The sequence below is a fragment of the Carya illinoinensis genome, chromosome 10, assembly GCF_018687715.1.
Source record: "Carya illinoinensis cultivar Pawnee chromosome 10, C.illinoinensisPawnee_v1, whole genome shotgun sequence".
NCBI lineage: Eukaryota > Viridiplantae > Streptophyta > Magnoliopsida > Fagales > Juglandaceae > Carya > Carya illinoinensis.
In genome coordinates this window covers 7,164,964-7,191,363 of record NC_056761.1, presented here as the reverse complement: position 1 = coordinate 7,191,363, position 26,400 = coordinate 7,164,964, and the positions used below count along the sequence as shown (strand labels likewise).

Here is a 26,400-nt window from a genome sequence, read left to right as displayed (position 1 = left end):
GATAGGATAAAAATAAGATAAGAGTGTGATATATAACACCCTCCATTGAATAATAATTTATTGTATGCTTCTTTATCATCAAATGGTTATAAATACACCACATCTTATATAGTAGAATATAAGTGAAATGGTAGTGTAGTTTATAGCATTACTCATAAATAAATAACTATCTATTACCCATAATAAGCCTCTCAAATTTCCAAAGTGTTGGTAACCTCAATCAGAAAGTGCGCATGAAAACCCCATTAAATGAAAGTATTTCTCTAAATGAAAAGCAGTAGCCTTTGGACCTTCACTGACGCCTTGCATTGCTCTTTCTATATCTGTTTCACTTGGCAAGATCTAATGCAACTTTCCTAAAAAGCATACAGATGTACGTATTTAGTAATTTTTTAGTCAGTCCTGCATTCCTCATACTCAGTAACAGTGTCTCTAATCAGGCATAATCTATTTCCAGCTTTTATTGAAGAATAGAAAAAAGAAGGGCCTAAACGCTAACTAAGGCCACAATGCAGAGTGACCCAGCTGGGATTTTTTTGTCGGCAGTGACTGTGAATGGGCAAGCCATCAAAATGGAAATGAAACAATGTCTGGTAAATGAAAGAAAACGGGGGAGAGAGAGAGAGCTAGAGAAGGCTGCAGATGAAAAAGTTTAATAGAAACAAAAATGCAGCACTCCCAGCAAACATGATGGCGGTTATTATGAGAAAAGAAAGAAAGAAGGAAAGCGAGAGCGGAGGATACTCTCTCTCTCTTTCCCTCTGTGGTAGTATAAGGAGACATGGGGAAGAGAGAAAAGCAGACAAAAGAGAGAATGAGGAAAAGGAAAAGGAGAACGGGGATGATGGGGCAAGGCAGCAAGAAGAGAGAGAGAGAAGGGGGAGCAAGAGAGTCTCCGTTGTGCCACGTGGCGAGGTATGAGTGGTTGATGCTTTGGGCTTCAACAACATACAGCAACGCCATCAACATCAACATCACCAACACACAGACTCTCTCTCTCTCCCCCTCTCTCTCTCCCCCCCTCTGCTGCCATGTCAGAGCTTAATCCCGTCCTACGACCCCGGCGATTCCGTATTTGTATGCTTCTCTCCCTCAAATAAAAATCTCTCTCTCTCTCTCTCTCTCTCTCTCTATTCGTTTGTCTTCTGTTCACTTTCTCTTTCTTCTTTCTCGTATTTCTCATCTGTCTCCGAGTATCCATACCCTAACCTATTTCCTTCTCCTTCTCGCGCTGACTCTCAACCTGAGACTGTCTATATCGTTTTTTAATCCATTCATTGATTGGTAAGCTTCTAAATTCATATGGGTACTTTGATTTTATGTATTATTTGTTCATTTCTTGGTCGGACCTATTGTGGCTATATGTTTGTTTGTGCAATTTCAGTTTACCCATGTCTGCATTCATGCTCATTTTGGTGTGAATTTTGATTGATTTTTGAGATATTGGGTTTATGGGTTGTGATTGTTGGTGCAAAAGTTGGTGTCTTTGGGGACTGGTAAATTGGGTTTGGGCGTACGTTGTGTGATTAGTGGTTACTGAAATGGGCTTCTGGGTTTAATATTAGTTGAATGTGCGTGCATGCTAAAGTTGATGTGATTGGATTGTTTAATTTTAGCATTATCATTTCTTTGGGTGTGTATGTAGTCATTTGAAGAAGTATGGTTTGAACTAAATAGTTAACTTGATTCAACAATTGGATTTGTTGTACCTTTTTTTGTTTTTTGTTTTTTTGTGGGGGGTTTTTTTTTGGGGGGGGGGGGGGGGGGGGGGTTAGCTTTGATCCTCTTGTTAGTTATTGTACATTTTGTTTTCTCTGTTTCCGATTTTGTTACTTGTTTATCTTGATCTTTCTGCCGTTTGCTTCAAAATTTGCATAATATTAATATTCAAGTACAGGAACATAACATCTTGGTCTTGCAGCAGAATGCTGTCCAGAAGCTTTGACCTTGCAACCATATAAGCAACTAAAAATGTACTTCTGTAACATTTGACCACCCATGTACAATCTGGGTTGAGAGATGAAGGAAAACGGTTCATCGAATAGTAAAATGATCAACAGAAACTGGGTCTTGAAGCGCAAACGGAGAAAACTCCCTTGTGGTCCAGTTATATCCAATGGTAAAGAAGTTAGTTCTGTGGCATCAGAAACTCCAAAGAATACTTCTTTGATCAAACGCAGGCTGAAGAGTGAAACTAAATCTGAGCGTTTTTCTTCCAAGAAGAAAGGGAATGATGGGGTGAGCTTTTGTGCTTTTTGCATTTCCTCTTGTTTATTTCTGGTCACTGTCATCAAATTTTTATTTGTGGCAGCAGCTTCTTAATCTAGCTATGAAAAAGCTGGGTGATTGATCGCTTTTGTCAATCATTCTCGTGAATATTTTCAAGATTTTACTCCTTTTTCTCCATTGATCATGTATTGAAAAGTTTTTCTTTTACAAACATTTGATTTCAATTGCTGGAAGTCCTACACTAAATCACTTGTAATGAATTTTAACATGACAGCGTGTACCCCTTTCTCCTGAATTGAAGCACTTGGTAAGAACTGCTGTTCTTGGAGTTACTTGATCATTGCGTGATGACATTTTTCTTAGGTGGATCGTTGTATAGTTCCAGTGTACCGGAATACCCTTTTTCATCTTAATAAGATTTTTATGTCACTTCTCAAAACAAATTTGAGTGATGGCTTTAATATTTTTATGTAGAGTCCATTCTTTGTTCTTGTTTATTTTTAGAGTGCTTGACAATGTTTATTACTCCTTTGAAAGTCTTAAATTCTTCTCTCTTGATGAAATTTATGTTTAATTTCTACTGTGAATTAAAACTATTCGGCTTATCTCCTCTAATTGAAAACAAAGTTCCATACTGTTGAGATTTTGATTTGATTCCAAGGTTTGTATTTGGATATGCTAAGTTGTTTGGGGGAAGGGTGATCGACTGAAAGAAGAGAAAGCAACACATCACAATTCTAATGTTTTTGATAACACATCACAATTCTAATGTTAACCTCACCTTGAAAAAAATTTAGTTTAGTTCACTAATATTCACTCTCTTTAGTCATTCTTTTATGTAATTTGAGCAAGTTTTATTATTATTGTAACCAGATGAGACAATTCAATACCATCTGAGATAATATCCTTTTTAATGGTAACTTCTTTTGCTTTCTTGTTCCCCTGAAATATTGGCAGTTTTTAAGCATTCACTAACTAGTTCCTGCTTTTTCTATACTTAATTTATTTGTCTTCCAGTATTACTTTGAATGCGTGATCTGTGATCTTGGCGGTAACTTGTTATGTTGTGATAGTTGTCCCCGGACCTATCATCTCCAGTGCCTTAATCCTCCTCTCAAGGTATATTTCATCAGCTTTGAGCTAGACTTGTGTGCTATCTAATTTATTAATATTTTATTTTTAGTCAGAGATGCCAAAACTCAGTGATTGTCTTTCACTTGTTTGTTTACATAATTATTTTTTGTATGTAGCGCATACCAATGGGGAAGTGGCAATGCCCTAGCTGCTGTCAGAAAGGTGATCCGTTAAAACCAATGAGCCAACTTGATACCATTTCAAAACGGGCAAGAACCAAGATAGTCACTGGAAAATCAAAAACTGGAATTCAGTCATCTGACATGGACAAAGTATCGCAGATTTTTGGAAGCTCTATTATTGCAAAGAAAAGGTCCTCCAGCAAAGGAAAATCTGTCAAATTCCTTGAACAGAAACCCGTATCTTCCCAAATAGATGTATCATGTAGCACCAAGCCTAGTCATCAATCCCTTGCACTGCTTGAAGATAATTCATTCTGTGTGAGTGTTGATGATGAGAAGAAATCTAATATATCTCCCACAGAGTCTCCTGCAGACAGGAAATCAAACTCTCCTGCTGAGGAAATTTCATCCCATTCTGAAGTTAAAAATTCAGAGACAGCTGATGAAGCTCCTGAGGGGAAGCCTGCTTCACTTAGAAAGGATGTATCTACTGGGAAAACACTTGTTCTTGCAATCAGTGCTACCACCATGAAACATAGAAAAAGGAAACAGAAAGTCAATGATGATAACAGCCAAAAGAAGCATAGGACCGATGAAGGAAAGTTTAGAGTTAGTACTTCTAAGAAGCGTGGATCCAAAGCAAATAGTAAGTCGCATAAGAAGCACAAGTCTATTCACCGTGGGGTTTCCACAGCTTTGTCAAAGGAGGATATAGGAATGACAATTTTAGATGTGCAGAGAAAAGATGAGGTATCATTATTTTGTCTGCCTGAGTGTGTTCTTTGTTTATCTATGCCTTTTCAGCATATGCGTGTATAAATTTTCACATCAAAATTTGAAAGCATGGAGAATAAAAATGGTAGTCACTGAATGCTATGTTAACATGCCAAATATAATATGCTGCAGAACCTTAGCACCATGTTGCACTTCTTAACCCCCATCAATCTAATCTCTGATATCTGAGATTCTCTTGGTGGTTATTATACAAATATGAACCACGTGTTTGTTTTGCTTGGTTTGTTTACCTACTTACCTGATGTTTATTACTTATAAGTGCATCAAGTTTTTTTTTTTTTTTTGACAAATGAATATAAGTGCATCAAGTAAAAAATACTTATGATTAATCCAGATCTCTCTCTCTCTCTCTCTCTAAAGGCAGTTTGTGTGTGAACGGGCACCCAACAAGTACTGCTTAGTAATAAATTATGGCACAATATCTATCAAAAAAAATAAATTATGGCACAATAGCTTAAGATTTTGTTGACAGAATTGATCATTTCTTGATTCACTATGTCGAACCCTTTTTAGTAGTTTTTGTAATTTCTATTAAATAGATTCTCGTATTCTGCTTAACAATAAGAATGTACCATAAAACTGTCATTTTTTTGGCACTTCAATTACCATTTTCTTGTTTCCTGTGTATCCAATATTTTATATCAATGTGATACTGTTATATAACTTTTGCTATACGCACACGTTACATTTTCTTGCTGTGTTCGCCCGTTTCGGCAATTTGTAATTTGTGATAGAGGTCATTATCACTTTTACTAGTGATTTTATTATCATCATTGTTGTTTTTGTTTTGAGTGTGATAGTAAATAAATTTGATTTGATGCAGAAACTTCTGCAGGAAGCAACAAGCCTGTCACATGATGAGTTGAATAAAGCAGATAATGGGGATGAAGCAGTAATCTGTGGAGAAGGCATCCCTGTTGAACCTCTGCAAGTAAATGAATCCTTCAGCACATGATTTGTTATACTGCTTGTTTTAATGTCTTAAATATGGACTTCATGCTGTGTGCAGTTTAAATGCGAACTTGATGATGTTATTTTGAATTTCATATACATCTATGTGCAGGTTGATCGGGTTCTTGGGTGTAGGTATCAAGGTGATTGCATGGGCTCTTCACGCCACTTACCTGTGTCTGTTACTGTTGACCTACGTTCTGATGACTTACTAATTCCAGAAAATCAAAACATACTATCAGAAGAAAACTCAGCTTGTGATACTGATATAGATGTTGTGGCCGGTGAAAATCTTAATGAGGGTTGTCAGAATATTGTTAAGACTTGTGATAGGGAAGAAAGCATGGTGAATGAAATGAAAGTGGACAAAATGCATGTATACAGAAGATCTGCATCCAGAGAATGCAAAAGAGGAACCACCATGGTTTGTTTACATGATGAAATCAAGGAGTCAGATTCTAGTACCGTAAATGGCAAAGATCAAGATGAATCTGCTACAATTACAGAAGATTTGGAAAAAACAAATGAAAAGTTGGTTACAGAGAAGAATTTTAATGTTGGTTTGAGAGATCATGGTAACAATGAAGTTCCAAAAATATGGGAAAAACACGTCTCTAATGGAGCCAAAGATGGCAAAGAATCAGATTTAGGAATGGAAATGAGAACCTCTGCAGAAAAGAAAAATCACGAGGCTGCCCTGGCTGAATCTGCTTGTGTTGACAGAGAGACAGTGTTGTATGAGTTTTTAATTAAGTGGGTAGGTAAGTCTCATATTCATAATAGCTGGATTTCTGAATCTCAGCTAAAAGTTCTGGCGAAGAGAAAGCTAGAAAATTACAAGGCAAAATATGGGACAGCTGTAATAAACATCTGTGAGGAGCGGTGGAAGCAGCCCCAGCGGGTGATTGCTCGCCGTAATCTCAAAGATAAGAGAGGTGAAGCTTTTGTAAAATGGACAGGTCTCCCTTATGACGAATGCACTTGGGAAAGATTAGATGAATCTGTTCTTCAAAATTCTTTGCACCTGATTGATCTTTTTAATCAATTTGAACACCAAACATTGGAGAAAGATTTTTCCAAGGATGCTCCAACAAGGGGGAAGGGTGACTGTCAGCAAAATGAGATAGTAACTCTCACAGAGCAACCTAAGGAACTAAAAGGAGGTTCATTATTTCCCCATCAGCTTGAAGCTCTTAATTGGTTGCGTAAATGCTGGCATAAATCCAAGAATGTGATACTTGCTGATGAAATGGGTCTTGGAAAAACAGTCTCTGCATGTGCTTTTATCTCATCTCTGTATTTTGAGTTTAAAGCTACTCTGCCCTGTCTAGTGTTGGTTCCACTTTCCACAATGCCTAACTGGCTGGCCGAGTTTTCATTATGGGCTCCGAACTTGAATGTTGTGGAGTATCATGGTTGCGCAAAGGCAAGAGCCATGATTCGCCAATATGAGTGGCATGCTAGTGATCCAAGTGACTTGAATAAGAAAACAGCTGCCTATAAATTTAATGTTCTTTTAACTACATATGAAATGGTACTTGCTGATTCCTCTCATTTGCGTGGAGTTCCTTGGGAAGTTCTTGTGGTTGATGAAGGCCACCGCCTGAAAAATTCTGGAAGTAAGCTTTTTAGCTTACTCAATTCGTTCTCCTTTCAACATCGTGTACTGTTGACCGGTACACCTCTTCAAAACAATATCGGTGAGATGTATAACTTGCTTAACTTCTTGCAGCCAGCTTCATTTCCTTCACTCTCTTCATTTGAAGAGAAGTTTAATGATCTTACAACTGCTGAAAAAGTGGAAGAATTGAAGAAACTTGTTGCTCCACATATGCTTCGAAGGCTTAAAAAGGATGCAATGCAAAATATTCCCCCTAAGACTGAACGAATGGTTCCGGTAGAGTTGTCATCCATCCAAGCAGAATACTATCGTGCGATGCTGACAAAGAACTATCAAATATTGCGGAATATTGGGAAGGGGGTTGTCCAGCAATCAATGCTAAATATTGTGATGCAGTTAAGAAAAGTTTGCAATCACCCATATCTCATACCTGGTACTGAACCTGATTCTGGATCGGTAGAATTCCTTCATGAAATGCGGATAAAAGCCTCTGCCAAGTTGACTTTGTTGCATTCTATGCTTAAGATTCTATACAAGGAAGGTCATAGAGTTCTTATTTTCTCACAGATGACCAAGCTTCTTGATATCCTTGAAGATTATATGAATATAGAATTTGGGGCTAAAACATATGAGAGAGTGGATGGCTCTGTCTCAGTGGCTGATCGACAAACAGCAATTGCACGCTTTAACCAAGACAAAAGTCGCTTTGTCTTCTTGTTATCAACACGGTCTTGTGGTCTTGGGATCAATTTGGCAACTGCTGACACTGTCATTATATATGATTCTGATTTCAATCCGCATGCTGATATCCAAGCTATGAATCGTGCACATCGAATTGGACAGTCAAATAGACTTTTGGTATATCGACTTGTAGTTCGTGCTAGCGTTGAAGAGCGCATCTTGCAGCTTGCAAAGAAGAAACTGATGCTTGATCAGCTTTTTGTGAATAAGTCTGGATCACAGCAAGAAGTGGAAGATATTTTGAAATGGGGAACAGAAGAACTTTTTAATGATTCTCCTAGTACAAATTTGAAAGAAACAGGTGAATGTAGTAGTAACAAAGATGAGGCAGTAGTGGATACAGACAATAAGCATAGGAAGAGAGCTGGTAGTCTAGGGGATGTGTACCAGGACAAATGTACAGATAGCAGCAGCAGGGTCATGTGGGATGAAAATGCTATTTTGAAACTGCTTGACCGTTCAAATCTTCAGTCTGGATCAAGTGATAATGCTGAAGGGGATTTGGAGAGTGATGTGCTTGGCTCAGTGAAGGTAAACATTTAATCTTTCTTTTTTTTTTTTTTTTTTTTGCCTTGGTTTTATCTTTTTCATGGGGTGGGGGGTGGAGAGGAGAGGTAAACAGTTAAATCTCAAATCCGGAAAATTGCTACTTTTGTAATGTTGAAAGCTTTTGTCGCTAATTCAAAAAAAATGTTGAAAGCTTTCGTCAGTTGTGTTTCATTGAGACAAAAACTATATAAATTTTGTGGTTTAATGCATTTATTTTCTGAAGACATTGTGGAGATATATTTGTATTGCGCACACTCCCCCCCCCCTTCTTCTGGGGAACTGCCCACTGATGGGACTCATTTTGCTTTCTTAGAATGCTTCTCCTAATTATAGGGACATTTATTTCAATTCTTTTCATTGTGGTTTTTTTTGCTTTGCGATTGCTTGGAGATTAACCTTTTTTTTTTCTTTATATTTTTTAATTTTTAGAGGAAGTTTTTTCTGTGTATATTGACAAGCAATGTGCTGAATTTGATATCCTTCTTATTGTTAACTATAATTGTAACATGTAAGATAAGTGGTGTGAATATGTGGAGCATTTATTTCTTCATTGTGAGGTGGCTAGGGCTAGGGACGAAACTATAAATCTAATTTCTTTTTGTTTTTTGTTGTTTGGGGGGGGGGGGGGGGGGGGGAAGGCACATGTAAAAATATAATAAAAAAAGACATGTTGTCTAAGTACAATTTTGAATGCATAAAAAATGTAAAATATAATTAGTTATGCTAATTGAACTCGTCGCTCTTTCATTAAATAAAATTAATCAATTATGGCATCTGTGCTAAATCTTTTAGCAACCTCCTTCTCAATGTAGACTACTAGATAATCTACAAGAAAGTCATCCTCCATTTTGTTTTGAAGCTTTGTCTTAACGATGTTCATAGCTGAAAAAGCCCGCTCAGTAGTTGTCTTTGAAACTGGAATTGTCAAGCAAGTTGAATCAATCTGTCAACTAGATATTAAACTTTGGCCTTTCCGGTAGTATTCAATATCCGACATAAATCAGAAATTGTGGACAAGTCTTGTAGATCTGGATGATAAGGCACATCGTGCTTGTAATATTGCACGATGTGATTTGCTTTATCGAATTTGGGGCAAGGCAACTGACAATCAAATTTGGGGGGGCCAGCTTTTATCGAGTTTTTAACTTATCTAGTAATCCCATATTTTTTTTTGAAATTTTTGGGGGGTGGCCCCCCCGGCCCCTGCCTACATTCGTGCCTGCTAGGCTAGGGCAATATGGGATGGTATATTCAGCAGGATTGGACTTGTATGGGTAATGCCTGGGACGGTGGATCTCCTTGTCAGCTGGAGAGGTCTTCAGGGTAATCCTGGAGTTGCAGCAGTATGGAAGATGGTTCCCTTATATCTAATATGATGGATTTGGATGGAGCGGAATGACCAAAGTTTTGAAGATAGGGAATACTCTTTGGAAGAACTTATAAGATTCCTTCACGATACTTTATTCTTATGGGCATCTTTTATTGATTTCGATGGAGCTAGTTTTAATGATTTTCTTATTTTTATTTCTATTTCTAGCACCTAATGCTTAATTGCGTGTTTCCTCTTGTATGCTTTCTGTGTACTTGGGCTATGTCTATTCATTAGATTCAATAACATTTTATTTGCCTATAAAAAAATTGTAATGTTACTTGTTTCAATAAAATTTTATTTTACTTATAAAAACATTGTAATGTTTCTGATTGTTCTATTAATCAGGCACTTGACTGGAATGATGAACCTACAGAAGAACAAGGGGGAGCTGAATCTCCTCCCATTCTTACTGATGATATCTGTGTGCAAAATCCTGAAAGGAAAGAGGATAATGCGGTGATTGGTATGGAAGAAAATGAATGGGATAGACTTTTACGTGTGAGGTAAGGAGTTTCTTCTTATCACCAGTTAGTTCCAGAGTTAACTTACTGCTAATATTTGAAACAAGTGTGGACATGAAGGATACCATGCCTATGGAGCTAGATTTTTAACTTATTAAACACAGTGCAAGGGGGAAATTTTAAAAAAATGTAATGGCAGTTCCTTTTCATAACTTGCTCTGACAATTCTTTTTCTCTTTCAATGAAAATGTTCTAATACCACTCTGTATACACACTAAGGGTATGTAAGACATACTCCTGCCCAATCCATCTTACTCCTATATAAGAATGGAGCCCAGATCCATACCACTCCTATACACTAATTATGATAGCATTGGCAGATCCAATTATGACTTTATATTCATGCTTTAATAAATATATATCTACAAAGGGCAGCACGTAGATAGGTCTTATCTCTTGTATACCATCTTGTGTACTTGGGCTATGCCTATTATTTTTTTTTTTGATAAGTAATATTAAATTTTATTAATGAGAAGAAGGCATAAGCCAGGTACACTGGAAGTATACATGTGAATACACCGTTTTAAGAGGTAGAAAAAGTTACAAGGAAATCATGGAAGCTGAGACCATTGAACTCTAAAGCCATGGCCCACAAAAATAAAGTCTTCCATAGAAAACCCCTAAATTCGTCTATAGATCTTTCCTGGTCCTCAAAAAGCCTATTGTTTCGTTCACTCCAGATGCACCATAAGATACAGATGGGGGTCATTTTCCATAGTGCTGCAATCTGCGCTGTCCCTGATATCCCTCTCCAACTTGCCAATAATTCAGCTACCCTTCCCGGCATTGTCTATGCTAACCCCATCTTGCTAAAGAAATGATTCCAAGTGTTCCTAGCAAAATCACAATGTAGGAGGAGATGATCTACTGTTTCCCCACTCTTTTTGCACATATAGCACCAATCCATCAGTATAAGACCGCGTCTTCTTAAATTATCAATGGTTAAGATCTTCCCGAGGGCTATGCCTATTATTATTAATACTACCGTTTTACTTATAAAAAAAAAATATATCTACAAAGGGCAGCAGGTTAGGTTTTGGGCATATCAATTTATTTATTTTTGATAAGTAATAAGAATTTTATTAATAAGCATATTCCAAGTACACTGGAGGTATACATGTGAATACACCTATTTAGGATCTAGTAATTGATACAAGGAAATCTTGGAAACTGAGACCATTCAGCTCTAGAGCGATGGCCCACATAAATAAAGTCTTCCAAAAAAACCTCCTAAACTCTTCTATGGAACGTTCTTGATCCTCAAAAAGTCTATTTCTTTCACACCAAATACACCAAAGAATACAAAGAGGAGCCATCTTCCATACAGCCGCAATCTGTGGTGTCCCCGCAATTCCTCTCCAGCTTGCAATTAATTCTATCACTCTTCCCGGCTTGACCCATGCTATATCCATTCTGCTGAAGAAAAAATTCCATATTTCCCGAGCAAATTCACAATGTAAAAGTAAGTGGTCTACTGTTTCACCATTCTTTCTGCACATACAGCACCATTCGGTTATGATTATGCCTCTTCTTCTTAGATTGTCCATAGTAAGAATCTTCCCTAATGCTGCTGTCCATACAAAGAATGCAACCTTTTTAGGTGCTTTGCTCCTCCAAATGTTCTTCCAAGGAAAATTGTATCTTCGTTGCATAGTAATTGTATCATAGAAGGAGCACACAGAAAACTTCCCTTTCCTCGAAGGTTTCCATACTATCTTGTCCTCGCTTGTAGCATCGATAATCGTGTTATACAGCAAGCTGAGAAACTCCACCATCTCGGTAACTTCCCAATCATGTGCATCCCGGATAAGACTTATATTCCACTCCTGTGCACCATTGCATATTACCCTCAAATCAGCCACCATTGCTTCTTTGTCCCGAGCAATTCTGAAAACATTAGGATAGACCTCCTTTAGAACCGTGTCTCCCACCCACACCTCACTCCAAAAGCTGACCCTCCTACCATTTCCCACACAAAGACGAGTGTTACTAGCAAAGGTACACCAACCTTTCCTTATGTACTTCCATAACCCCACCCCATAATTCCCCCTACTTTCCTTAGAGCACCAACCCCCCCGTTCACTTCCATACTTCATATCAATCACTTCTTTCCATAAGGCTCCCCTTTCCTTGTTATACCGCTATAACCATTTTCCTAATAATGCCTCATTAAAAGCCCTCACATTCCGGACCCCCAAGCCCCCATCTCTCAATGGAGTACACACCTTATTCCACCCTACTAGATGGAATTTGAGCTCCTCGCCTAAGCCACTCCACAAAAAATCACGTTGAAGTTTCTCCATTTTTGTTGCTATGCTGGCAGGGAGAGGAAATAGAGACAAGTAGTATGTAGGAAGGTTGGATAGTGTGCTCTTGATAAGAGTGGTGTGTCCCCCTTTAGTTAAATACAACCTTTTCCACCCGGCCAATTTATTCTCTAATTTCTCCAACACCTCCTCCCAAATTACCTTGGCTTTGAAAGTAGCCCCCAAGGGGAGGCCAAGATACTTCAATGGCAAAGAGGAGACTCCGCATCCCAAAATGTTGGCCAACCCTCTAATGTTCCTTACCTCACCAACCGCAACCATCTCCGTCTTTGCAAGATTAATTTTTAACCTCGATACCGCTTCAAAACACAATAAAATGGCCTTCAAGGCTTGTACATGTCCTGCATTTGCCTCACAAAACAGCAATGTGTCGTCCGCAAACAAAAGATGTGAAATGTTAATGTTCCCCATTACAAAACCAGCCAGGAAACCTCCATCCACCGCAGCTGACAGCATTCGACTTAGGGCCTCCATTACGATGACAAATAAAAGGGGTGATAATGGATCATCTTGTTGTAATCCCCGCGAGCTATTAAAGAAGCCCACTGAATCTCCATTTACTAACACTGAGAAACGAGCCGTTGAGACACAATGTCTCATCCACTTTCTCCATCTTGTCCCAAAACCACATTTACTCAACATGTATAACAAGAAGTCCCAGTTGACATGATCATAGGCCTTTTCCATGTCTAATTTGCATAAAATACCTGGCTCTCCCGACTTGATCCTGTAGTCCAAACACTCATTTGCTATAAGGACCGAATCCAGTATTTGGCCCCCTCTCACAAAAGCATTTTGAGTTTTGGAGATAATTTTATCCATGACTGTGCTCATTCTATTAGCCAGGACTTTAGAGATTATCTTGTAAATGCTCCCCACCAGACTAATAGGCCTGAAATCTTGTACCTCTATAGCACCCTTTTTTTTTGGGACTAGTGCGATGAAAGTAGCATTCAAACTCTTCTCGAATTTGCCATATGTGAAAAATTCCTTGAAAACCTGCATTACATCTTCCCTCACCACCTCCCAGCACTTCTGAAAGAAAGCCATAGTAAAGCCATCCGAGCCCGGTGCTTTGTCTTTATTCATTTTCCTTACTACTATGTGTACCTCTTCCTCTTCAAATGGTCTCTCCAACCAAGCCATACTCCTTTGGTCGATGTGCTCAAAATCTAATCCGTCTAAAGTAGGTCTCCAATCATGAGGTTCTGATAACAAGTGTTCAAAGTGTCCAGCCACATGATTCTTAATTTCAGCTTGGTTTGTAAGTGCACCGCCATCCACGTTTAGGGACTCAATGGTATTGAACCTCCTATGAGAGTTTGCAATGCGATGAAAAAACTTCGTGCACCTATCTCCCTCCCTAAGCCACAAAGCCCTTGACTTTTGTCGCCACGAAATTTCCTCCATAAGAATCACTCTTTCCAAATCAGCAACAACTTGCCATTTGCGATTGCTCTCATCTCCCCCTCCCTCCAAGCTTTGTAACTCTTGAAACAGATTTTTTTTTTTTTGTAGCGTAACATCACCAAATATTTGCTCATTCCATAACTTCAAATCCTTTTTCAACGCCTTCAACTTTTCAGCCAATACAGTACTCGGGTTGCCCTGCAAATGATATGAGCTCCACCATTGTCCCACCAACTCCACAAACCCCTCATGTTTTAACCACATATTCTCAAATTTAAAAGGCCTTCTACCCCCTGGGATCCCTCCACAATCCAGCACAATGGGAAAGTGGTCTGAACAAATCCTAGAGAGCCTTTTCTGAGAGAGATCTGGATAATGTTCCTCCCAAGAAGGAGATATTAAGAATCTATCTATTCTTGACCAGGCTTGATTTGAGGACCAAGTATAATCACCCCCCATTAGTGGTACATCCATTAATTCTAGCTCATAAATAATTTCTGAAAATTCCCTCATAGCAAGAGTTTGTCGACCCTCCCCCGATCTTTCGCTAGGAAATCTAGTCACATTAAAATCTCCTCCAATACACCATGGCACCTCCCACCATGAGGCTATGCCTGCAAGTTCATCCCAAAGCATCCGCCGCTTACAATCCAAATTAGGACCATAAACACCAGCGAAAGCCCACACAAACCCATCTTCAAAGTTTTTGAACAAGCACCCCACCAAATATTCTCCCACAAACTCCTCAATATTCTCCACCACCCTTTTATCTCACATAACTAATACTCCCCCCGAGGCCCCTTTCGAAGGTAAATGGGACCATCCTGCAAATTGGTAGCTCCATAAGCTCCTTATGACTCTTCTTGTAATAATCTTCAATTTTGTTTCCTGCAAGCAAATAATGTCCAGCTTCCATTGTCTCAACAAAGATCGTACCCGGAGGCGTTTGTTAACCTCATTCAACCCCCTTACATTCCAGCTCAGAATATTTGGCTTCATTTAACAACTGACACAGCCCTTCCCTTATTTATACTACGACTTGTACTCCCCTCCTTTCCATCCTTGTCATCATAATTAATAGACCAAGTAAGCCTTCTCAACTCCCTACTTTTTTTTGATACAGCACCATGTTGGTAGTGACTGGCCTCAATGGCTGTTAACAGCGCCTTAAATTGGTCTTCATAGCCCACACACGAGATCCCCACCACACTTTGCATCTCTATCACCTTGTTCAAGACCCAATTTTGGGGTAAGGGAGTTATCATACTTATAGGAGAAGGATCCTCTGAGAAATCCTCACCCTCAAACAGAACCATTGAACCTTCCCCCTCCACCTCCCTTCTCTCCTTTTCTTCCACATTTGCCTTTACCCGAGAGGCTTTAACCCCTTCTACATCTGGAATTTCATCTTCTTCCCCAGGCGTAGGACGTTCTTCACTTGCTATGGGTTCCTCTTCCTTCAACGACATGGTCTGTGTATGACCCAAGCTTCCCATCGCACTCATCAGCCTTCCAGCAGTTCTCGGCTCACTTATCGGTGTGCTTTGGATCTCCTGCAGTGACGTTGGGTTGCACAGTCATATTCGAGGTTGTCAGCGTTTTCTGTCCCATCGGCGAGGTCAACTCCTCATCCACATACGTCGGGTTACACGCAAAGTCTCCGTCGCTACCCAGAAGTTCTCCCTCTTCCTTAACCACTGCTAAGCTGGCCTCCACCGGACCACCGTCTGCCTCCTCCGAGACCACCGAAAAAATCTGGGTCGACTTTGTCACCCTTTGCTCAAGTATCGGCTCCGGTATTGAAGATTTCGGCTTGGCCGAAATATCGGATGTAGCTGGATACCTCCTCCCCGTATCCACCCACTTCTTTCTCGGGCTTGGGCCGAGATCCAGCCCTTTACCCTTCAGCCCAGCCAACAAGTCCTGACCCAACTGCACTTCTGTATGTCGGCCCAACTGCACTTCTGTTTTGTGGCCCATGTCTAAGCCCAAGCCCATATTTTTTTCTTCCGCCCTTTTGATAAGCCATTCAATTTTTTCCTGCATGGCTTTGACTTGTGCCATCAGCTCCTGTAACACGCCTTCCTCCCTTTCCATATTAAGGCCATCATTTTCTCTGCCATTTCCTACTACACTCTGGGTAGCAGCTGGAAAAACACCTCTCAGCAGACCTACCCTATCTCTCAGCTTGTCCCCTATTCTGACATTGGAAAGCTGGTTACTAGGCCTCTATTGAAGAGCCTCCCTATACGACCGAGAGGCATAATGCACAGCCTTCTCTGGTGGTTGTAGGACAGCAGGGCTTCTTCCCACCTCCCTCATTACCTCCATCAACATCCTCCATCCCCTACCATCTTTGTCCTCTGGTATACAAACAGAGTTTCTGTGACCACCTCCTCCATATGCCACCACCTCCATGTATCCACCCCTGAAGTTGGAGCATCTCTGTGTAGTATAACCTCTTCCTCTTTCTCGATGTGCAGAATAGAACACCTTCCTCCCACTTTTCAGACAATCCTCCATGGCTTTAATGAACCATCTAACTGTGTTCAGACCCAAACACATCTCTGTTATCACTCTTCTCCCTCTCTCAATAATGAACACTTGCACCCCATCTCTAAAAACCTCAAATTCCTTAGCTTCTATAACCACAAATTTCGAAAGTCCCATCCCACTCAAGATTTAGCAACCTCAAGCTTCACCAAAAGGAAAGTTTTCACTTTTCCTCATGAGAAAACTTTAGGTGTACGGAGAGAATTTTCTCTCTCTAAATCAAAGAATATATGCATATCAATTTATAGCTACAATTGGCAATTGATTGGGTTTGGGATAGTCCAAAATTGCCTCAAACTTGTCACCTGTTTAAATGTTCAAGCTTTTCCAAATCCTCTTGAACATTATTAATATCAAGATTCAATTAAAATTCATAATAGTTGACCTATCTGGTAAATATTTTTTTTTGTTGTGTATCTAGAAAATTAAAAACAAGAAACATCTGAATTTTATCATATGACGTTTGATATGCCCTGGGGGTTGGGGGTAAGATGAGAAAGAAAGAAAGAAAGAAAATGCTGGGTAAAGGTTATCGAAGACCTAGGATTTTCTTCCTAGAAATATGTTCGTAATTGAACTATGTAATTGGATTGGGTTCCAAGTCTAAATGCCTAAAACCTAAATATGTTCAAATTGTATCAGTTATAAAATTTAAGCCAAAACCTGTGTCAAACACATGTAAACTTTCCCAAACGCGTCTTATTAGAGTTCAGTCAGGTCTTGAAACCTGCTAAACCCTTCCCACTGCCATCCTTATAGATATATAAACATACAAAGAAACATCGAGATCAATTTGGGAGCTTTGGATGCGGTGCTGCTACCCAACTGAGCCAAACTGAATGGAATGTTTTGGCTTGGCTAGTGCAATTCGGCCAGTGTTCAAGTTCTTGACTTTTCTTTCAAGCTTGGCCAAGACCGTAAATGAGCAGCTTCATTTTGGGTTTGCTGATCCTAGTTAGGTGATATTGTGCTGAAAGCATTAGACAAGTCCATTCCACACATGTATATTGGCTGAATTTGACAAATCTGTGACTCAAGTTTATTAACAGTTGTTTTCTTTTGCATTCTAGCGTGGATATTTCGAATTGATATAAATATCATTACTCATTCCACATCCAGCATATGCACGTCATTACTTGCATTAACCAAGCAAGCATGAACTGAATTAACTTGTTGAGCCCTAGTTATGTCTTGATTTGCGTACAGCCAGCATATGAGGTCCTACAATTGTAACTTTTTTTTTGATAAGTAGGTCCTACAATTGTAACTGACTTTAATTGATGAGAGCTAGACAACATTTGATCTCGGATCTGAACAAAACAAATGAACATGTCCACTTGTAAGAAGAAAATGAAAAGCTGATCATCTGAAATTAATTTTTTTTTTTTTTTTATAAGTAATCAGAAACTTTTTTGTAGAAGATTTACCTCTTTGTAAAAAAACATAAAAAGAAAAAGTAATGGAAGAAAGAAATCAAAGCAGAGGAGGTTTCATAGCTGGTTACTCTATGAACTGGAAAAGTTTCCCAACGTGAAGAGTGCACCATTGATTTCTAATTCATCTACTACTTGGCTTCTATTCTTGGAAAGCGTTGCTATTTGCAAATAGGGACTAGAAGTTTTGAAAGTGTTATCTAGAGTCTCCTTATATTTTTGTATGTACTTTGTAGATGGGAGAAGTATCGAGTGGAGGAGGAAGCAGCTCTTGGTCGAGGGAAGCGCCTGCGGAAAGCTGTTTCTTATAGGGAAGCATATGCTCCACACCCAAGCGGAACAATGAGTGAGGTACTTTTATGTGCTGTCTGCTTCTAAGCATGAAAGTTTTCCATTTCCTAAATATTTCAAATTGTCGGTGATATTCTTAATGAAGATGTGACTAGAATTAGAAAGGTTGTTATGCGACAAGAATTTAAAAGAGGTCTCCAAAAGATGCAATCGTTTGTTATGTTTCTTAGAAGATTAACTGAGGAATGATTGTCGTATAACATATAGCTGAATGATTGTCGTTAACTACTCTCTCTCTCTCTCTCTCTCTCTGTCTCTCTCTCTCTCTCTCTCTCTCTGTGTTCTATGACTTTTCATCTTCCCATTCCTGGCGTTTCTCGCTAGGGATAATCTTTAATCTCTCTTCTAATTTGTTTTTATCTTTTCATTTCATGGGTGATTCCTTTTCATTTTCGCATTCTGGATCCATTCTTCTTTTAGTTTTAGTTTTTGCTCTTTTCTTCTCTTAAGTTTTTGGCATAAGGGGTTGATGGAGTGTAGTGTTTGGATTGACGCTAAGCTGTTGTGCTTGGAAAGAGAAGGGGGGGGGGGGGGGGGGGGGGGAATCTTTTTTGCATAGCTGAGAAATGTAGAAAGTTCATGAAGACTCTATACATCAATAGAGATGTGGTGGTTTGGTTGGCCAAGGCAGTTGAGGATTGCTTGAAGTTCTCAAGTAATAGGGCTCTGTATCAGGCTAAGGGAGGGAAACAGAGTTTTCCTGTTCCAACTTAGTCAAAACACGTATGGTAGGTTTGTGAAACTGGCTGAGCTGGGCACGGGCAAAGGAAAGGGCATCATTGTTATTCCTGAAGGAGAAATGGTAGTGGTTGGGAAGGTTTTGTGAGGAAGGTGAGAGAACTTGTCGGCTCAAGTTCCTCTGTTTCTGCCTCTGAAAATAGAGGTTTCTTCTTCAATGGCAATGATAATAAGGCTTTCAAAGGAAAAGAGGTGAGAAAGGTTAACCCTCACAGAGGGGCTTCCTCTTCCCACAAAGACGCATACCTGCCAGCTTTGATGGCACCAGTGAAGGATATTCCTGGTTCTAGCAAAGCATCTAGAAAAGTTCGTACCAGGTGTTACGGAGATATGATTTGGGTCAATTATTTGTATTTTTGGTGATACTTTCCTTCTAGTTAGCTTATATTTAGCTGTCAATTAGGGTGTAAATACTTACCTTGTATAGCATACTATATGCTGGAAATCTAGCATTTAGGATCTAATTACACTTCTATATAATGAAGACAAACCCTCTGAAAAGGGCATTCAGACCAATTTGACATGGTACCAGAGCCCTTACTCTGATGTCTCGGTCTTAATCTCTCATGTGTGAAAAGAAATTTTTTTCTTCCTGTTTCTGGATTGTGTCGATGCTGTCTGTGGTATTCCAGCGTGTGGGTTTGTCATTTCTGGTGGCTGTAGGCATGCAGGTGTCTCGTTTGGTGCTTGTCAGCAGTTTCTGTGGAGGCTTGTGTGGCTGTCCACATCTTTTGAGGGTGGTTCTGTGGCTCCCGGCATTTTCTATGGAGGAGTGTGTGGCTGTCGGCATCTTCTGAAGATGGCTGAACAGCCGCCTGAAAAGCTTGAGACTGGTGATTTTGATGCCTCACTCGACAGTCCTTGATGAAATTGCCTTCCTTCTTGCAGTAGTTACAAACTTTCTTAGGACAATTGCGGGCAATGTGGCCAAATTCCTTGCAACTGAAACACTGCAACTTAATTCTTCCTCTTCCTTGTGCCACATAGGCTACATTAACAGTCTCAGAGTCATACCTATCTGAGTGTATAACCGCTGTTCTTCACGTAATAAGTCTCCCAAACAAATATCCAAAGAAGGAACTGGATTACGGTTGAATAAGCCAGCCCGGACAGGTTCAAATTCAGGCCGAAGTTTCATCAGAAACTGATCACGTTGACTCTCAGCATGAACCACTTGAAGAGCAGCTAATGCCGCCGGAGGAACTTTAGCATGAACAATGGCAGAATACTCGCTCCAGATATTAATAAAACCAGAATAAAATTGCTCAATGGTCAAATTACCTTAGACTGTAGGCTAATTTCCGACTCTAATTGGAACTTCCGAGCATTGTGATCTTGGTGATAAATACGGTGGAGATAGTCCCACATAGCTTGAGCTGCAGTAAAACAGTGAAGATTAGTCACAAGATGGGGCTCAATCGTCCCCAACAGCCAAGAGACCACTTTAGCATCCTTGACCTCTCATTGTGCAAATTCCTTTTCATCAGTGGGCCCTTTAGCAAAACTATCAATATGATGTGATAATTCTTTCCCTTTCAAAAGCATTTTAAACTGGAATCCCCATGTAGGAAAATTCTGGCCAGTAAAACGAAAAATAGTATTCTCAATAGACATGATGAACACCACCCAAAAAAAAAAAAAAATCCAAGCAGTCACAACAGAAAATTAGATGCAGCGAGTCCAACCTAATAGAAATCAAGCATGCAGAATTTCATAAATGCTCAGTGAATTTGCAAGTCGAGAACACTTACAGAGATGGCCAACAGCCACACTGCCACCCACAGACAACACTGACAGCCACACAACCACCTTCAGAAGATGCCGACAGCCACACAATCCTCCACAGAAAATGCCGACAGCCACAGAACCACCCTCAGAAGATGCCAACAGCCACACAATCCTCCACAGAAACTGCCGACAGGCACCAAACAAGACACGTGCTAGAATACCACAGACAGCATTGACAACAACCCAGAAATAGAAAAAAAAAAAAAAATTCTGTCACACACGAGAGATTAAGACCGAGATATCAGAGTAGGGGCTCTGGTACCATTTCAAATTGGTCTGCATGCCCTTTTTAGAGGGTTTGTCTTCATTATATAGCAGTGAAATTACATCCTAATTGCCAGATTTCCAGCGTATGGTACGCTATACAAGGTAAGTATTTACAGCCTAATTGACAGCTAAATATAAGCTAACTAGAAAGGAAAGTATCACCAAAAATACAATTAATTGACCGAAATCATATCTCCGTAACAATTCCTATAATTTTTTTAACAATATGATTTGCTGGAATGTGGAATTTACTAGAGATGTGCAGGATTGGGAAGTATGTGAAGTTTCAGAATTATTAGGAAGATTATATGAGATGAAGCTTGATCAAAACAGGGAGGACAGTTTGCTGTGGGCGCGTACAGTGAATTCCAGATTTTCAGTGAGTTCTTTTACAAGGCATTAACCAGTCATGGGGTCAAAGATTATCCATGGAAAAGTATTTGGAAAGCCAAGGTGCCTAGTAAGGTTGCTTTCTTCTGCTGGTTGTTGTCTCTTGGGAAAATACTAACCATTGACAACTTGAGGAAGAGAGGTTTACAGGTGGCTGAATGGTGTTTTATGTGTAAGAAGGATGGTGAATCTATTGATCATTTTTTTCTTCATTGCAAGGTGGTGAAATCGTTGTGGAATGAGATTTTTGTAAAGTTTGGTATTATCACCTATGCATGTGGTGGATTTCTTTGCATGCTGGCCAGGTATTGTGGGGAGAAGTAATAACACTGCTGTGATGAAGATGATCCCCTTGTGCTTACTTTGGTGTTTATGGTTAGAAAAGAACGGGAGGTGCTTTGATAATTGTGAACGTTCTATAGGGGAACTTAGGGAGTTCTTCCTTAGTACTTAAAACTTTTGGGTGAAGAATCTTGTAAGGAACAGGAATGATTGTAATGTTTTATTTTAGTTATATTCTGCTTTAGCTTGTAAGTTGGTGTTTCTCATTTGTAGACATCCTGTGTACTTGGGCCATGCCTATTTACTTGGAATAAAATTTCTCTTATTAATTATATATATAAAAAAAGAATTATAAAGGTTGTTTTTGGTATTGATACATGCGAACTCCTTGCGATAAGTTGTTCTTACCTTATTATTGGAAGAGACTATCTAGTCTATAGACAATGATATTCCAACAGTTGCGCAATCTTTATCCAGGACAATCCCATTTAACAAGTTGGAATCTATAATCCCATTTCTTTTTCCTAGATAGGTGTTACCTCTTGTATACCATCTTGTGTACTTGGGCTATGTCTATTCCTATTAATACAATCGTTTACTTATAAATATATATATATATATATATCCTAGCATCTTTTTGAGCAGTTGTGCTTTTCACACTATCGCCTATTCCTTAAAAGAACTAAAACCTAGGATTGAGGATACTTGTCAAATCTACAAAAGAAGGAATAGACAGTGTCAAAAGCAGGGGAGCGGGCTAGCACATACGTAATGGCGAGCTTGATTAACCCATATATTTGAATCACATCGCTCACATGTACAGCAGCAAAAGAAGTAACTTATTTGCGGGCCCATTTGTCATTTGCATATAACTCTATTTCCTCCAGACCTCCACTTGCTTTGTTTTGGTTGGCCTCCCATTTGAATTGGATTATCTTTTCTGTAGTTTTTCATTCCGAATCAGGCCATCTGATGATTGCTGCATAGTAATTTCTGCCTCAGATTAAAATATCTGAACCATCCGGGTGCTATTTGTGTGTTTTCTCATTGATTTTATGAGAACTAAAAATATCCCCATACTTGCAGCAGCAGCAAAGTTGCTTCTTTTTCTTGCTTATGTACAGTGATATAATTGTATGTTTGTTAAAGCAGAGTGGTGGTGAAGAGGAACGAGAGCCAGAACCAGAACCTGAGCGGGAATATACGCCAGCAGGACGTGCTCTAAAAGCAAAGTTGTAGGTTCAAATTCTTTTCTACTGTGATTTGATTTTTGTGAAGATGCCCAAAAGTGAAGAGTTTTGAGTTGAATAAAAATGGCTATAAATGATTTACTTCATGCAGTTTATTACAGGATATTTTCAAAAGGGAATAAAATCTCAAATCAATTTGATAGGCAGAAGTGGAGAATGGCAGGCGGGAAAGAAGCTTATTCTTTTCTCATTATGAAATTGTTAGACAACTTGGCAATGAGTATATTAAAAATGGTTTTTTATATTTGTGGTGTGGATTGCATTTTTTTTCTTTGCCCTTTCCTAGATCAGTCAAGTGTATTTTTGGAATTTTAATATTTTGCCACCATGGATCATGCAATTTACTCTCTATTTTTCATTGAGACAGTGCTAAACTCCGTGCTAGACAAAAGGAACGGCTTGCTCAGAGGAATGCATTTCAGGAGTCTTGTCCTGGTGAGCGAATGCCTGGACCTAATTCGGTCCCTCAATGTCCTTCCACAGATCCCAAAGAAGGGGAGGTGACCAAATTATGTCAAACTATCAGAGAGAATATTTCAGTAATTGACTTAGAGGATGACAAATTAGTTCATCCAGTAGATAGTCCAAAGAATAAGGCTGACTCGCCTTTAAGGCTGGGCAGAATATCAAAGTACAAAATGAGTAGTCATCTGGATTTTCCTGTTAATCCACTTGGTCACCCATCTCCTGACATTTTCCTTCCAAGTCACCATTTTCAAAGCACGAACTACACAAGCTCAACCAGTAACTTGTTACCAGTTCTTGGACTTTGTGCTCCCAATGCTAATCAGGCAGAGTTGTCGTATCAGAGCTTGTCAAGATCAAATGGCAGACAAAGTAAGCTGGGAACTGGACCAGAGTTTCCATTCAGTCTAGCTCCTTGTTCCAGGACTTCAATTGAGATAGATGTAAAAAATCAGGACTCTACCTTGGACAAAGCAGAGAAACCAGATGCATCTGCAGAAGGCTCGCAACAGTGTTTTAAAACCAGCATCCTGGATAACTGTCCCTTATATTTTCCAGTACTCTCTCTCTCTCTCTCTCTCTCTCTCTCTCTCTCTCTCTCTCTCTCTATATATATATATATATGTATGTATGTATATATGTATATATATACCCTTTTCAAGGTTTGTGAACACTGTCTAGTAATTCGCATATATTTGCACGTTAACCGCCATGCCTTTTCTCTTTGCAGTGTCCTCCACCTGTCCAAGGAAAAGCTTCTGAACGTTTAGAAACTTCTGGTCCTACTTTCTCTAATTTTCAAGAAAAGATGGCATTGCCGAGCTTGCCATTTAATGAAAAAATGCTGTCTAGATTCCCACTTTCAGCAAAGACCATGCCGAGTCCACATCTTGACTACTTACCTAGCTTATCATTAGGTAACAGACCTGAAGCTGTTAATGGCTTTATGCAGGACCTCCCAGCAATACCATTGCTGCCCAACTTAAAATTCCCAGCACAGGATGCAGTGAGATATAATCAGCAGGAGGAGGCACCGCCCAAATTGGATCTGGGAAAGAGGCCAACCACATTTTCCTCATTTCCTGAAAACCATAGGAAGGTGCTTGAAAGCATAATGATGAGGACAGGGTCTGGATCAAGCAACATGTTTGGAAAGAAATCAAAAATAGAAAGCTGGTCTGAAGATGAACTCGATTTTTTGTGGATCGGTGTTCGTAGACATGGAAGGGGAAATTGGGAGTCGGTGCTTAGAGACCCCAGGTTAAAATTTTCCAGGTATAAAACGTCAGAAGATTTGTCAGCAAGGTGGGAGGAGGAACAACTCAAGCTCTTCGATGGATCAACTTTTTCAGTGCCAAAATCAACCAAACCAACAAAGTCTACCAAATCTTCAATGTTTCCTGGCATCTCTGATGGAATGATGGCCCGGGCCTTGCAAGGTAGTAGACTTGCTACACCCCCCAAGTTTCAGACCCATCTGACAGACATGAAATTGGGTTTTGGTGATGTTGCATCCAGTGTGCCACATCTTGAAACATCTGATCGACTTGGTTTGCAAAATGACCAATTTGTACCTATACCAACTTGGAATCTTGACAAGCATTGGGTAAACCTTCCTGGGGAGTCTTCTTCTGGACCTTTTGAACGGTCAGGAACTTCTTTAAATGTACCCATTGACAAGCCGTTTCTGCTCAATTCATATGGAGCCAGTTGTCTGGGTTCTTTAGGTTTGAATTCCTCGAGCAGCCTTGATGTTCAGAGAAAAGATGAAGAACAGTGTCCCGACAAGTATGGGAAGTTGCCCAGTCTCTTAGATAAATTGCCAAATGTTTTGCATGATTCCAATCACAATTTAGGAGGTGGCGAATCCATTGATACAGGATTGCTGGCTGATCCCAGTAAAAGGCTGAATGTTACACATTTGAAGGGCGAAGAAGCAGCCGGAAGTAGTTCTTCAAAGGACAAGCTACCCCATTGGCTGCGAGAAGCTGTTTGTGTACCTGCAAAACCTCCAGATCCCAACCTGCCCCCCACTGTATCAGCAATTGCACATTCCGTTCGATTGCTATATGGAGAAGAGAAGCCAGCCATCCCCCCATTTGTGATTCCGGGTCCACCTCCTTCCATGCCAAAGGATCCAAGGTGGAGTCTAAAGAAGAAAAGGAAACGGAGGTCACATTTGTTTAGGCAGGTCCCACCAGACATTGCTGGAAGGAGTCAGAATTTCCAAAGAAACCTTCATGATGAAAATGCTGCTTCAAGCTTAATTCAATTGGCTCCACCGTTTTCACTACGTCCACAATCTAGCATGGGAACTGCAGGGTTTCCACAGATCGAATCAGATCTGAACTTACCTGCTCTCAATTTAAACATGGTGAACCCATCATCCTCTTTCACACATTTACACCAGCAGAAGAGAAAAGGCATGGGATTGTCCCCGTCTCCTGAAGTGCTTCAGCTGGTAGCATCATGTGTTGCTCCAGGCCCACATTCGTCATCTGCTTCTGGCATGACAAGCTCAAGCTTCGTTGAAAGCAAGCTTGAAGTGTCAAATTCTGTTGACCTAGTTGGATTCCCGGACCCAAAACATGCATTTTCAAAAAAGAAGGCTGAGCAGAGCTTACCTTTTAACGTATGGGGCTCAACTCCAGGGGATAAAGTAGACCATACCGAAAGTGGAGATTCTAGCAAAACTCAGTCAGACCCCCCTCGGACGGAACAGCCTGATGTTGAGGATGTATCATCCGAGGGCACTGTCTCAGATCATCCTGTCAGTGACCACAAATCATAGAGCTATAATATGAGACTGAAAAACTGAACATAGCCGTTCTTTCATGCTGCCGAAGTTTCAGGCTCTTTACCGATGTGCTCAAATTTTTGTAGGCATGATGAAATGAGTGAACTATCAAATATAGGTTCATTAGGAATTCTCATGTAAATTTTTATGTAAGAAGAAAATGAAATATAGTGCTGCTTGATTGGTATTGCTTTATCCATTGCCTTGGTCCAATCCATGAGCCATCTTTTTTCCTTGTAATAATGTCTGATCATTATCTGCGTTAGGATGTCGGATCCTCGTTTAAACAGAGCTGGGTGCCACAATGCCGGACC

General features: G+C 39.8%; 1 protein-coding gene across 12 annotated transcripts; it reads left to right on the top strand.

Moving 5' to 3' along the window:
* The first annotated feature begins 484 nt into the window (after positions 1–484).
* LOC122279432 (protein CHROMATIN REMODELING 4-like) lies at positions 485–26,281 on the top strand. 12 transcript variants are annotated; one of them, XM_043090101.1, is made up of 13 exons: positions 485–1,284; positions 1,922–2,238; positions 2,504–2,536; positions 3,247–3,348; positions 3,480–4,235; positions 5,116–5,211; positions 5,344–8,124; positions 9,860–10,017; positions 17,995–18,109; positions 22,724–22,809; positions 22,926–23,024; positions 23,192–23,846; positions 24,020–26,281. In XM_043090101.1, the coding sequence occupies exons 2-13, from the start codon at positions 2,020–2,022 to the stop codon at positions 26,078–26,080; spliced, it is 7,161 nt and encodes a 2,386-aa protein (XP_042946035.1). In that variant the 5' UTR covers positions 485–1,284; positions 1,922–2,019; the 3' UTR covers positions 26,081–26,281. The 12 variants fall into 12 exon arrangements, with proteins under 12 accessions (XP_042946035.1, XP_042946032.1, XP_042946030.1 ...); XM_043090098.1 differs by having other exon boundaries at positions 486–1,077; positions 1,925–2,238; positions 5,104–5,211; XM_043090096.1 differs by having other exon boundaries at positions 486–1,284; positions 1,925–2,238; positions 5,104–5,211.
* Positions 26,282–26,400: the final 119 nt, after the last annotated feature.